We start from the raw sequence: 15,294 nt of genomic DNA on the forward strand, positions 1-15,294 counted from the left end.
CGCTGCAGCTAGCGACTGGAACAAGCTGCAACAAACACTGAAACTGGACAGTTTTATCTCCATCTATTCATTCAAAGACTCAATCATGGACACCCTTACTTACAGTACTGGCTGCTTTGTGTGATGAATTGCTGTCTCTACTGTCATGACGTTGCCCTCTTTGGGTACAGCGAGCACTACCCCGCGTTGCCCTCTTTGGGTACAGCGAGCACTACCCCCTCTGCACCAGCCCTTTTCTATGCACATTCCCCTACCTCCCTGTCTCCTACACCCAGGCTGCTGTGGTCATAGAGGTCGTAAATTCCTGGAGGATATTATCTCCTCATGGCCACAGTATCGAGAGAGAGTTTTCATAGAGAGAACAAAGGAATTTCTTCCACCTCACAGAACTTGAGGTCCGAACAATATTTATTTTCTGGAGAATGTATAAAAGATCGGTGAAGAATCCAGCTACGAACTGGTCCGTTTGGTACAATTTTGTGAAACTCATGGGAGACAATACGGCCACATTACCATAACGCTGTTTATATAATAGCCTCAGTTATGAGGCTTACATCTAATTGTTGTATAAGATGAATGAGTGAGGATGATACTGTTTGTCAAATTGTGTAATGTGATTTTGGACTGTTTAATGAAGGAAACTCCAATTCCCTTTGGAGTTTAACTAAATCAGAGGACCGCCCGTGAGCACAGTTATGGTCTGGCGTCATGGGACAGACAGCCTTTTCTGCTCTTCCGAATAAAACTCCCACCCGAGTTTTCTATCAAGAGACCGAGCTTACCTCAATTGAGAGAGGGCTAAGGGTTGAGACGATTGCTGAATCTTTTAACCATCCCACGTGGTTAAACTCTTAGACTATCGATACAGACAGAATAAGAACAAGTCTTTGATATTAATTACTAGTCTGCAGCTAGGAATTCTGTATCATTGAACGCAAAGACCGACAACCGCCGAAACAACTATTCTATAACGACATGAATGAATGTCACTCTGAACTATCCATTCTAACCACGACAGAGAGAGGGCGGACAGACTCTCCAACAGAAACAAACTTTTCAACAGAGATCCCGACGACACACTGAGCGTAAATATATATATTGATTGCAATTGTTTCCGAATGAGTGAGCGTTCATGTGCAAAAGATTAGCATTTCAATTGTTATAATTATCACTCTGTCTAATAAGCCGCCATGCCGGTTTAGCCCACTAGGGCACATTCTCCTATCATTTCCTTGTAAACATATCTACTGTTTGTTATGCATTTCTGTGAATTACTTAGTTAGTAAATAAATGATTTTAAGACAATTGATGTATGGATGACTCATAGTGAAGACTGGGTTCGTGCAGATAACCAACAATTTACGACGTTTGGAATGAGACTAACGTGAGGTAAATAATAATTCATTAATTCGAAGACTAATTGATCAGATATTAAAATATCTGAAAGTTATATTAGGAAAATTATAACTTTGTAATCTGAATATTTTCCTTGGTGCCCCGACTTCCTAGTTAATTACAGTTACATGATTTATCAGTTTAATCGCATAATAATAATTACAGAGAGTTATTTGATAAATAAGTCTTCAGTTTTAATAATGCCAAAGACACGACACTACCTTCTTGCCCTTTGTGCTGTTGTCTATGCCCAATAATGTTTGTACCATGGTTTGTGCTTCTACCATGTTGTGTTGCTACCATGTTGTTGTTGTTATGTTGTGTTGCTACCATGCTGTGTTGTCATGTGTTGCTGCCTTGCTATGTTGTTGTCTTAAGTTCCTCTTTATGTAGTGTTGTGTTGTCTCTCTTGTTGTGATGTGTGTTTTGTCCTATATTTATATTGCATATTTAATTTAATCCCAGGGACCCGTCCCAGCAGGAGGCCTTTTGCCTTTTGGTAGGCCGTCATTGTAAATAAGAATGTGTTCTTAACTGACTTGCCTAGTTAAATAAAGGTTAAATAAAAAAATAAATAATGAAATATAGCTTAGGCACTTGTTCCACTAGCTGGGGAAGACAATGTTTAGGCATGTGTGAGTAAACATAGTCTGTACAAAATGGGAATGTTGAATTTAAACAAGAATCCTATATTTGATGACAAATTCCAACATCAGCGTAGCGAATGCCGTGTGCTCCCACCAGTGTTGGAAACGCTGCCTTGTTTGGATTTCAGCTCACCATTCCTCTCCAGCTTCTCATCTTCCTCAAGTTTCCTCTGGGGTTGTGTGTGTTTGGTTTATCCCATGCAGCCAAGGCTGTTTCCCCACAGCTGTCTCCTTCTACGTCTCACTACCGACTCTCTACTCCAAGGACAGTTTAGAAAATGCTTTGTACGGCAAGCAGCTATGGTGATGACAAGAAAGAACATTACACGGGAAGCCTTAAATAACACATCCAACAATTAAAGATGGATTCTCTTCTACTCTTCTGAACATACAGTTAAGGCGTCATCTCTCTCTGGGAAAGGATTCCAAAAACAACAGGCCTTTAGAGGAGGTGTCCCCGACACACACACACACACACAACATACACACACACACACACACACATACACACTGCCCTGATGCCAAACAGGCCTCTCTCTCAGTGTAAATCAGTGTGTTTGAGGAGCCGAAGTGTACACTGAGAAATACCAGGCGCTCGGGGACCGTAGGACTCTCCCACCAAGAACACAGACAACTGCAGTCGCCCACGACCATGGGAGACCGCGCCCAGCCACCAGGAATGCCTGTCCCAGTGAGCATGTGAAATGTTGGCACTACTACCGCATCACCAACTCGTTACCCAGAGAGTGAATGGGCAAAAGGCATTTTTAGAGGTGAGGAAGGGGATCTCCTGCAAAGACCTGGCAACCCCATCAAAGCCCCTGCCCAGGGGAAACGACTGTTAAAATGGGGAGCAACCATTAAAGACAGACTGGTGGGAAGTAAAGGAAGATAAAAACACAAACACACACCAACACCACACACGCACACACATGTAAATAAGAACACACTCACAATAGAGACAATTAGCCATTGAAATGATGCTAATGAAGAACAAAGGGTAGGATAAATAATAGTTCTCCTCTGGAAAACATAGAAAACACATACATGTGTGTGTGAGAATGGCCCTTTGAGACAAGCGCGCTATAGGGTAGTGAACAGTCCAATGATGATTATCTTAAAGACCCACATCCATCCACACATCCAGTACGTACATCACGTGTACATAAAGCGATAAGGGGGGGGGCAGGAAGAAAAAGCTATCTATTTTGTATCTTTGCTGGTATCTCATTTGATAAGATTAGCAGGTTGATGTGCTTGACCAAGGAGTTAGAGCCATGACCCTTCCTAAAACCTAGTTATGACAAATAATAAACCATGGCCATATTACTGAGGCTATCTCTACGGCCAGGTTTTTACGGAGGGCTTCCAGGGAGATAATGTGCAACTAAAATAAACACATCACATAAGATGTTCATTCATAGGTCATTGTTAAAGTGTTCCAATTAAATAGCAAGGGATATGTAGGCTAGGAATGTTGGCCATTCTGTAAAATCGAGATAAATTGTTTTGACCGTTTGCTCCTGGGTGGGGAGGCAGCAGTTTATTACTGTTCCTGAAATTGTGAATCAAAGCATCCCTGCGGTACTTTACAGCAGTAAATCAACCTAGGTGTCACATTACAGGGTAATTCCCAAAACCCCTGCAAGCTCCTGGGGTACAACTGCAGGGAAAGGACGTGACACACACATACACACACGGAGGTATCTTCATCCTTAAAATCCTCACACACACACGCAGACCCCACTTGGCCTGTGTAAGCAAACCATGCATGCATAAATCTATACAGCACCTACAAGGCCTGGGAGCAATGTACACTGTCTGCTATGCCAAACCCAATGTTTACATACATGGCATGTCTCTCCACACCTGGAATCGATTGTCTCTATTGTAAAAGGGTCCTGTAGCATACAGATCAAATGATGATGCTTCTAACCACTCAGTGGCCTTGTGGTTAGTGTCCGCCCTGAGATTGTGAGGCTGGCCGAGTAATACCAAAGAATGTAAAAATGGGACCCAATGCATCTCTGCTTGGCACTCAGCATTAAGGAGATAGACTAGCGTCCTGTTCAGGTGGTTTACTTGTACATCAAGCTGCCTCATGCTACAGATAGGCTCCTGCTCCTATGAGCCATTCCGGCTTGTGCAAGGCTACTTACAGTTGGATTGTCAGGAGTAGTTGCATTATAAGGCAGAGGGTAGATTACTTGTTATGGTGTATTAAAACTAGGGCCAGCCCAGGACTGAGAATATTGATTCAGGGGAAGTGTTCTTCATTTGACATGGAATCTTTGGTCCTCAACATTTCCCTGACAGCATTGTCTCATATAGTCCTGACCAGGATAAGAGCTGTTCACTTTCCACCACACAACAGTCCCAGAGGGAGTCTGACTGTTATTGTGTGTCTGTCCTGGTGAGAGAGATGGATGAAGAGCAGGGGAACAAGAAAGTATGTTCATGAAAGCCTCAGTCAGAGGCTGTAGCTCAGCCTTCTAACCCCGTAGAGTTTACTCTGCTGCACAATCCATTTCCCTGGAGAACACAAAACATACACAACACAAGTGAAGCAGTTGAATGTTGTGGTGGAAAATCAAATCAAATTTTATTGGTCACATACACATGGTTAGCAGATGTTAATGCGAGTGTAGCGAAAATGCTTGTGCTTCAAGTTCCCGACCGTGCAGTAATATCTAACATGTGATCTAACAATTTCACAACAACTACCTTTTACACGCAAGTGTAAAGGAATGACTAAGAATATGTACATATAAATATATGGATGAGCGATGGCTGAACGGCATAGGCAGGATGCAGTAGATGGTATAGAGTACAGTATAGAGATATGAGATGAATATTGTAGGGTATGTAAACATTATATAAAACCCCTGACATTTCTCAGTGCACGAGAAACTAACACCGGTAGATGTTCTTATACATATATGTCAACATGTTTTCAACATATTCATTTATTACTGGGATGCCACTTGGTATAGTGCAGATTCCAATGGGGACACTGAAGACATTGTGCAACATCTTTCTGAATGATAAATACCACAGTGCCATCTAGTGTCAATAGACAGAAAACAGGACAAGCCTCAAAAGTCGTTATCTGCAGGATAAGTGATAAAACATCTGGGTGAACCATTTTCTATCCGGATCCCCAAGACTGGAGTAAACAAGACCTCAGTCTTATATCAAAAATTCAGACAATTCCTGACTTGTAAACATCAAAATCACAATCCCAGACTGATTATACAAGAAACATTCAGACACAAATAAACTACATATTAGGTCAAAAAAAACACAAAAGAAACCAAAATGATCTGAGACCTAGTCCTATTCCAGTCTCAGCCTATATTAGCCTCCCCCCCTCTTCCGCTCTCTCCCTCTCCATGTCTGTCTCCCTTCTCCTGTTTCCTGGTGGTAAAATACAACACTACACTACATCCTTCATATTTCCCAAGAAGGTGTGGAGAGGTGAAGATGTGGAGAGTGCGGTGACGGAAAACGCTGTGTAATGACATTGCTTACTACATTCCTGGCTCCTGTTGGCCTGGAGACTATTTATACAGCCGAGGAAGAGGCCCCTTATAGCCCACCAGGAGAGGAGAGAACCATGTCAGAACCACAGCCCCAGGACTCTCACCATCTGTATTTGGACTGATCCAAATCCCTACAGCCAGGGGGTGCTGTACTTTCAAAAGGAGCAGAACGACTGCCCAGGCAGAAACTCCCTGACCTGACAGCACCTGGTCGCAAGGCTTATTGGTTACTCGAGGTTTAAACACAGTGGAACTCTCCCAACCACACAGCAGGTGTTCCAAGGAGGCCTTCTCGACACCCAACAGCTCTCAACTCCTACCCCCTTCCGTTCCCCCAATCTCCCACTCCCACAGTCAGCAACCCTATCTCTGACTGAAGGCTGAGCGTCGTACCACTGACACCAGTCTATGTGAGTGTGAGCGCCTTAGTGTTTCAGTTGGATCTTTTTCGCCATACATCCAAATCCTCTCGGAACAAAACTCCAAAGTCACCACATGCTTGTCTCCAAACGGGGAGTCCGTGTGTTTCAATGGACCGGCTTCCAGAGGGGGATCTTTTCAAAAGTCTCCACCCTGGGGATCCACTTCCCTTAGGGGGGAAGGACATTGGTGTCGGGACAAACCAGAGGATCAACTGTCTTGGAACTGTAGGACTAAATATAGTTTCTGTGACTGTACTTTCCAGTATTGGAAGGAAGGATGCCAGCGTTCTAATCTTTACCCACTGCATCACATGGGCAACACATAACATTGGAGATCTCAATTAAACGATACATAGATATACAGTAGCGTATACATCCAGTATGTTTGATTTTGTATATATATATATTTTCACCCCTTTTTCTTCTCAATTGGTAGTTACAATCTTGTCCCATGGCTGCAACTCTCGTACGGACTCGGGAGAGGCGAAGGTCGAGAGCCGTGCGTCCTCCGAAACACAACCCAGCCAAGCCACACTGCTTCTTTGACACAATGCTCACTTAAACCGGAAGTCAGCCGCACCAATGTGTCGGAGGAAACTCTGTACACCTGGCAACCGTGTCAGCGTGCATGCGCCCGGGCCGCCACAGGAGTCGCTAGAGCGCTATGGGACAAGGACATCCTGGCCGGCCAAACCCTCCCCTAACCCGGACGACGCTGGGACAAATGTGTGCCGCCTCATGGGTCTCCCGGTCACGGCCGGCTGTGACACAGCCTGGGATCTAACCAAGATCTGTAGTGACACAGCTAGCACTGTGATGCAGTGCCTTAGACTGCTGCACCACTCAGGAGGCTACAGTAGCGTATAAATAAGCATGAGCGAATGTAAGTGTTGTTAAAGAACAAATTCAGCAGTCAGATTTACTATATGAATAAACCACCTCTTTGCGCTGCCACTGGTGTTAACTGTCTTATTCTAATATCACTCATCACTAATATTATCACAACCAAAGCAGTCTTCCACCAAGCACCAGTCTCCTTACCTGACCAGCGGCTGAGGGTTTCCTGCCACCCTGCACTCCAGTCTGATGGGGTGTCCCTCTGCCACCTCCTGACTCTTCAGCTTCTGGGTGAAGTGTGGCAGCGACAGGTCTCCATCTACACACTGAGCTCCACTGTGCTGCTCCCCCATCAACTGAGCTCCACTGTGCTGCTCCCCCATCAACTGGGCTCCACTGTGCTGCTGCTCTCCCATCAACTCATTCACACTCATTAGACCAGAAACAACTGGCACCCCTGTCACACTCAGTGGAGGGACACCCATCACACCCGTTACACCCATCATGCTTGCTGGCTGGGTACCCAGGCCTGGCTGGTCCTGCTGCGCCGCCACCTGTTGGATGAAAGGCTGTGGAGGGACAGAGGCAAAGCCCCGGGGGACAAGCCGGTGGCTCTTAGGAGACAGGTACCCGCTGTCGGGAGAGGAGGAGTCTTCCTCCCCCTGTTGCTCCAGCCGAGAGGAGCCTTTAAAGATGGAGGACAGCTCCTCGATGAAGGTGGCGGCACGGCTGCAGAACTCCGTGGCTGAGGCAGCCCGTTCATTCAGCTCCAAGCCCTCATGGACCAGCCGGGGCTTGTCCTGTTTATAGACTGGGGTGATGTTCTTGTGGCAGACAAACTTCTCAGGCGAGGCCGTGGCTTCGAAGGTGGCCTGTATGGGCCTGCTGAGGTGGACACTCTGGCTGGAGGTGACTTTGACTGAGTGGCTGTCGTCCATGGACGAGACTTTTGTTTCATGGGGGAAGCAGGGGCTTTTGGTCAGGTATTCTGTGGTGCTGAAGGGGGCAAGGGAGGGGTGGTAGTGGAGAGCCGGCTCCTGGGTTTTGGGAATAGGGGAGACAGGGTCCACCCAGTCTTCTGCGTCACTGAAGGCCTCCCAGGCCAGGTCCAGGCTACGGTTGATCTCATCTTGGCTGAGAAAGGCAGTAAGGTTTGGAAAGTCCCCGTCACCAGCATCCAGCTCCGCCATAGAGTCCAGGTACAGATCCCCATCAGACGAAACCTCCGAGAACACGCACCCATCTCCTTCTAGAACCCCACGCCCATCCTTCACAAGCAGAGAGGGGGGGAGGGACTGGTTCCAGCTCCCGTCCTGCATCCTGTAACACACACACACACACACACACACACACACACACACACAAACATGACATTCAGTTAACACTGTAGATACAGTAAGACACTAATGATAAGCAATACACACATCCACAGTACATAGTCATCTGAATAAAATAAACCCACACTCCCTCACAAACCAACAGTTGCTCAGTTGTGATGACTCAGGCTACAATTTTTTCGGCACAGCTGGTGGGTATTTACAAAGGGCTTTCCAGAGGTCAAAGTGGACTTGACTGGCATTTGTCACCATCCCTCCCTCTATTCTCACCCTAACTGTATATTTCCCTGACTCTCCTCTCACTTCCTTATTCTTGTCCATCTATGTCTCTCTGTAACAATTCACTGCAAGCATAGAGTTATGAAAGTTAACATATATACAGAACCAGTCCAAAGTTTGGACACACCTACTCATTCAAGGGTTTTCTTTATTTTTACTATTTTCTACATTGCAAAATAATAGTTAAGACATCAAAACTATGAAATAACACATATGGAATCATGTAGTAACCAAAAAAGTGTTAAACAAAAAAAGTTAATATTTTAGATTTTTCAAAGTTTGCCTTCATGGCAGCTTTGCATTGTCTCAGCCAGCTTCATAAGGAATGTTTTTCCAACAGTCTTGAAGGAGTGCCTTCACTCTGCGGTTCAACTCCTCCCAAACCATCTCAATTGGGTTGAGGTTGGGTGATTGTGGAGGCCAGGTCATCTGATGCAGCACTCCATCACTCTCCTTCTTGGTCAAATAGCCCTTACACAGCCTGGAGGTGTGTTGGGTCATTGTCCTGTTGAAAAACAAATTATAGTCCCACTAAGTGCAAACCAGATGAGATGGCGTATCGCTGCAGAATGCTGTGGTAGCCATGCTCGCTAAGTGTGCCTTGAATTCAAAATAAATCCCAGACAGTGTCACCAGCAAGCACCCCCACACCATCACACCTCCTCCTCCATGCTTCATGGTGGGCACCACACATGCGGAGATCATCCATTCACCTACTCTGCGTCTCACAAAGACATGGCGGTTGGAACCAAGTAATCTCAAATTTGGACTCATCAGACCAAAGGACAGATTTCCACTGGTCTAATGTCCATTGCTCGTGTTTCTTGGCCCAAGAAAGTCTCTTCCTCTTATTGGTGTCCTTCAATAGTGTTTTCTTTGCAGCAATTTGACCATGAAGGCCTGATTCACGCAGTCTCCTCTGAACAGTTGATGTTGAGATGTGTCTGTTACTTGAACTCAGTGAAGCATTTATTTGGGCTGCAATTTCTGAGGCTGGTAACTCTATTTAACTTATCCTCTGCAGCAGAGTTAACTCTGGGTCTTTCTTTCCTTTGGTGGTCGTCATGAGAGACAGTTTCATCATAGCTCTTGATGGTTTCTGCGACCGCACTTGAAGAAACTTTCAAAGTTCTTGATGTTTTCCGGATTGACTGACCTTCATGTCTTAAAGTAATGATGGACTGTCGTTTCTCTTTGCTTACTTGAGCTGTTCTTTCCATAATATGAACTTGGTCTTTTACCAAATAGGGCTATCTTCGGTATACCACCCCTACCTTGTCACAACACAACTGATTGGCTCAAACACATTTAGAAGGAAAGAAATTCCACAAATTAACTTTTAACAAGGCACACCTGTTAATTGAAATGCATTCTAGGTGACTACCTCATAGCTGATTGAGAGAATATCAAGAGTGTGCAAAGCTGTCATTAAGGCAAAGGGTGGCTACTTTGAAGAATCTTAAATATAAAATATATATATATATGTGTTATTTCATAGTTATGATGTCTTCAATATTATTCTACAATGTAGAAAATAGTCAAAATAAAGAAAAACCCTTCAATGAGTAGGTGTGTCCAAACTTTTGACAGGTACTGTATACTAGCTTAGCCTGCCCAGGTGCTTGTATTGAATTGCTCTATATTATGCTACTACTATTTTTTTATCTGTACGTTGTGATATACAGTACCAGTGGAAAGTTTGGACACATCTTGATTCTTGAGGAATATCACTTATAAATGCCTCATGAGCTTACTTGAACTGTCGCACTCCATGAGAACCCAAAATATAACCTTGTTTTTCTCCAATGTTTGTAAACATTGTAAATGTAAACAAACACTGTATAGCCTCATAACATGGTTAAAACAATACTTTTGATATCATGGATGGTCAGTCCTGGCATCCATAGCTCTGTCTATTAATCTGAGAGTGGTTACATTTCTACAGGCCCATCCCTCAGCTTCTCCAGGCCTATCAATCCTCCATGACAACAAAATCACAAACAACAGAGTAGGGCTGGCTAATAAGTCGTTAGTTTTGGGGTTATGCTCAGGTAAAACAATTTGGATAATCTACACTTCCATATTTCCAAGTCCTATTCTTGAAGATCAAGGGGTATAACATTTATTGGAATGACTGGAATTCTGATAGACTTTGATTTTCAATGTAAATATATAATTTAATCTTCTTATTATATGTAGTAGAAAGTGATGGGTTAGAAGAAGCCTACACAAACATAAAGTAAAATGTAACATCCATATATGGCCAGATATGTCAACTTTAACATTAATGGATCTTGCAATAGATTTTGTTCAATTGGTAACATACATTTTTGTCTTCTTCTAATACCTCTTAAGGGAAAGTAATCTAAAAATTACTGAGTTTGGGTAATCCAAAAGTTACGTTACTGATTACAATTTTGAACAGGTATCTAGTAACTGTAACGGATTACATTTAGAAAGTAACCTACCTAACCCTGGCTGTAACGTAACAAAATGTGGAAAAAGTCAAGGGGTCTGAATACTTTCCGAAGGCACTGTATGTAGAACTCACTGAGAGAGAGAGAGAGAGAGAGAGAGAGAGTGAGGGACTACAGCAGCACCTAGATCTTCTGCACAGATTCTGTCAGACCTGGGCCCTGACAGTAAATCTCAGTAAGACCAAAATAATGGTGTTCCAAAAAAGGTCCAGTCGCCAGGACCACAAATTCCATCTAGACACCGTTGCCCTAGAGCACACAAAAAACTATACATACCTCGGCCTAAACATCAGCACCACAGGTAACTTCCACAAAGCTGTGAACGATCTGAGAGACAAGGCAAGAAGGGCATTCTATGCCATCAAAAGGAACATAAATTTCAACATACCAATTAGGATCTGGCTAAAAATACTTGAATCAGTCATAGAGCCCATTGCCCTCTATGGTTGTGAGGTCTGGGGTCCGCTCACCAACCAAGATTTCACAAAATGGGGCAAACACCAAATTGAGACTCTGCATGCAGAATTCTGCAAAAATATCCTCAGTGTACAACGCAGAACACCAAATAATGCATGCAGAGCAGAATTAGGCCGATACCCACTAATTATCAAAATCCAGAAAAGAGCAGTTAAATTCTACAACCACCTAAAAGGAAGCGATTCCCAAACCTTCCATAACAAAGCCATCACCTACAGAGAGATGAACCTGGAGAAGAGTCCCCTAAGCAAACTGGTCCTAGGGCTCTGTTCACAAACACAAACACACCCCACAAAGCCCCAGGACAACAGCACAATTAGACCCAACCAAATCATGAGAAAACAAAAAGATAATTACTTGACACATTGGAAAGAATTAACAAAAAAACAGAGCAAACTAGAATGCTATTTGGCCCTAAACAGAGAGTACACAGTGGCAGAATACCTGACCACTGTGACTGACCCAAACTTAAGGAAAGCTTTGACTATGTACAGACTCAGTGAGCATAGCCTTGCTATTGAGAAAGGCCGCCGTAGGCAGACATGGCTCTCAAGAGAAGACAGGCTATGTGCACACTGCCCACAAAATGAGGTGGAAACCGAGCTGCACTTCCTAACCTCCTACCCAATGTATGACCATATTAGAGACACATATTTCCCTCAGATCACACAGATCCACAAAGAATTCGAAAACAAATCCAATTTTGATAAACTCCCATATCTACTGGGTGAAATTCCACAGTGTGCCATCACAGCAGCAAGAATTGTGACCTGTTGCCACAAGAAAAGGGCAACCAGTGAAAAACAAACACCATTGTAAATACAACCCATATTTATGCTTACTTATTTTAACTTGTGTGCTTTAACCATTTGTACATTGTTACAACACTGTATATATTTAATATGACACTCGTAATGTCTTTATTGTTTTGAAACTTCTGTATGTGTAATGTTTACTGTTAATTCGTTTTGTTTGTTTCACTTTTGTGTATTGTCTACCTCATTTGCTTTGGCAATGTTAACACATGTTTCCCATGCCAATAAAGCCCCTTGAATTGAAATTGAATTGAATTGAGTGAAAGAGAGAGTGAAAGAAAGAGTGAAAGAGAGAGTGAAAGAGAGAGAGAGAGAGTGAAAGAGAGAGAGAGAGAGAATGAAAGAGAGAGAGAGTGAAAAAGAGAGAGAGTGAAAGAGAGCGAGAGTGAAAGAGAGCGAGTGAAAGAGAGTGAAAGAGAGAGTGAAAGAGAGCGAGAGATGCACCTTCACAGAGGAAAAGTGTTTGTTTTGGTCATACCACACATTTATGAAACTCTTCGCAGACAGTGATCAATATCTCAAACATAGCTCTGTGTGTTATGTACAGTAGGCTACATCTACATGTGAGCTCCGTGACTATAATGTAGATGATGGTACTGTACAGACTTGTATGCAATAGGCTCGTCTGTATAAAAGTGAGTGTGTTTGTGCGTCAGTGTGGTATATACAAGTGTGACATTCTGCCTGCCATGGCGTCCAGGAGAACAGCTGTTGTTGTTTTTATTCCCCTTGGGCTAAGTTTCACAGCAGCAGTACAATTCCACCCTAAAAAACGTCCCCTTTAAACACACACACTACAGTATAGCACATACAGGAGCTCACACAGGACACACAGATACATACACACATGTGTTTTCACAGTCAGGCACACAAGGGACAGTATTCTCTTCAGAGCCTGTTATTTTCCATGTGGAAAATAAGTAATCTATACAACATTGATACATTATGAATGGGGAATATTTTGTTTCAATTTTAAACTGACAAAAAGTCAATGGCCACTGCCAATGGTCATTGTAAATGTTGTCAATGACAGAATAGAACAGAGTAAATAAATGAGGGTATCACTGTTCAATAACTATTTACTTATTACTGACTTTGTAACGTACTTTGATGTAATGGTAATATTGAGTGAAAATAACCACATGTCCCTTGCAGTTCTGACACTAACTGGATCTCAAACGCAAAGTGAATATCCCCACATACACTAACAGTAAATACATATCTATAGTTTTCTCTAAGCGCCTTTCTAATATCACAACCCCATGGCACATACTGGTTAAATCAATGATGTTTCCATGTCATGTCAATGAAATTACCTTTAACCAATGTGAAATAGACGTTGAATTGACATCTGTGACCAGTGGGAAGTTGGAAGGATCTCGTGGTGGCTGATTAAATGATGGAAACAACATCTCTATATTCTACTAATATTCTACATATTCTACTAATATTGTCAACAATAAATGGTCAACAGCCTTACCTTCAGGTTTTTGTCCAAAGGTATTGTACCAGTCTAGTGTTTCCAGTTTTCTCTTAAGATTATCTGTGTATGAATAAGTCAGAAGCGTCTCCTTCCAACAGAGTAGCTTTTTCGGTCGTGCAGGGAGTGGGAGCACTGTGAGCGGGTCTAGGGCCACTTGAGCGGTGCCTCCAGAGTAGCCTGCTGTCCCATCTGTCCCAGCGTTTGACCGCTCACTGTGTCAGGTTATATTTGGCATCGGGCTCAGGTTTCACAGCCAGAATGCTGCTGAGAGAGAGAAGAGAGAGAGAATGAGAAAGAGCGAGAGCGGGGATATATGAGAAAACCGCAGGGGAGTAATACTTTCCACTGATTACAATATATACAGTGCTTTACACACAGAACGAAATACCCACATACACACTCTCTAACACATGGAACTGGGAGTCTTTTCACTTTGTACCTCAACATGTTGCACTATCAAACCTACAAAGCTGGTGGTCATGAAAGATGAATGTACTCTGTTACCTGTACAGTATGTATCTGTCTGTACCATAAATATGGGGGAGGAAGGCCAGGCTCTGTCAGTCATAGTATGGGCTAGGGTTAGGAGCTGATGCTAATCTTGAATCAGAGCTTGACATCTCCCTTTTCTCTCTGCTGTAACTCTGCCTCCTCTGTGGCCAGTGGAGTTGATTCATTGACCTGAGACCTGCCACTGAGCCTCTGAAGAAGCTGTTCTCAGTATAGACTCTTCAGTGTATGAGCGTTTTCTACACAATGGAAGTTGGGGGCCAGGGTAACTTATGGTCCAAGCAATGCTTTCTCTGGAGCCCACATCCTCTCCATCCGAATTGAAATACTCTCTGTCCTCTCTGCAGGCTGTCTCTCACTGATGCCTCTGCCTTATATCCTGAGTGACAGGTAGTGACAGTTTTCTGCTTGAGCCAAATTTGCTCGGCGAAACTAAGGTTGGGTTGGAAGGGCACAGACACATTCTGGCTCTGCAGCCCCACTTGGTTAATCTGTGGGCCGTTATGGCAGACGGTTGGTCCTAACAGCACAGAGCTATTCCGGTTCTCCAACTACTGATTAGAGTTAAGTGCTAGTTACAGGGCAGGGAGGAATGTCCATTGGGACAGCTCTATCAAACCAGCAACCCCCCTCACACACACACTGGCAAACCACTGACACCAACACCACTTCTCCATCAACTGTCCCACAGCACCAACCCTTCATTCACTGCCCCAGAACACACACCCCACTCCTCTTTTCAAAGCCCCATGGACTTACACCATCCATCTTCTATATTGAAATAGCTTAAGTGTACCTTGTTGAGGGTATCATTTAAAAATAACTGCATTAATTGGTGGTGTCTTCGAATAGCCTCACTCATGGTCTGGCAAGAATAGAACTGGAGCTTTTCCAATCTGAGCGTCCTTTCAACTAGACTAGAGAACAGTTTACAGATCCAACTGTCAGTTAACACTTATGGTCATTTACCACTTCAGCTTTTCAGAAGTATTTTTTTTTTTTTGCTCTCACATTGATGATAACCATTTAAACTCTAGGTGGGTCCGTGTCATAATCATACAAAGTGGCCATCA

General features: G+C 43.6%; 1 protein-coding gene across 5 annotated transcripts in view; it reads right to left on the bottom strand.

The window, feature by feature from the left end:
* Window positions 1-13,870, bottom strand: part of LOC129855371 (palladin-like) — a 117,033-nt gene extending 103,163 nt beyond the window's left edge. For 2 of the 5 annotated variants that reach the window (XM_055922947.1, XM_055922946.1), the window contains exons 1-2: window positions 13,709-13,870; window positions 7,048-8,163 (exon numbers count right to left, since the gene is read on the bottom strand). In XM_055922947.1, coding sequence (XP_055778922.1) covers window positions 7,048-8,162 — 1,115 coding nt within the window. In that variant the 5' untranslated portion in view covers window position 8,163; window positions 13,709-13,870. The remainder of the gene's footprint in view (window positions 1-7,047; window positions 8,164-13,708) is intronic. The other 3 variants (XM_055922949.1, XM_055922948.1, XM_055922945.1) reach the window with 2 other exon arrangements.
* Between the last annotated feature and the right edge of the window lie 1,424 nt (window positions 13,871-15,294).

Source organism: Salvelinus fontinalis, chromosome 5 (assembly GCF_029448725.1).
Source record: "Salvelinus fontinalis isolate EN_2023a chromosome 5, ASM2944872v1, whole genome shotgun sequence".
Lineage (NCBI taxonomy): Eukaryota > Metazoa > Chordata > Actinopteri > Salmoniformes > Salmonidae > Salvelinus > Salvelinus fontinalis.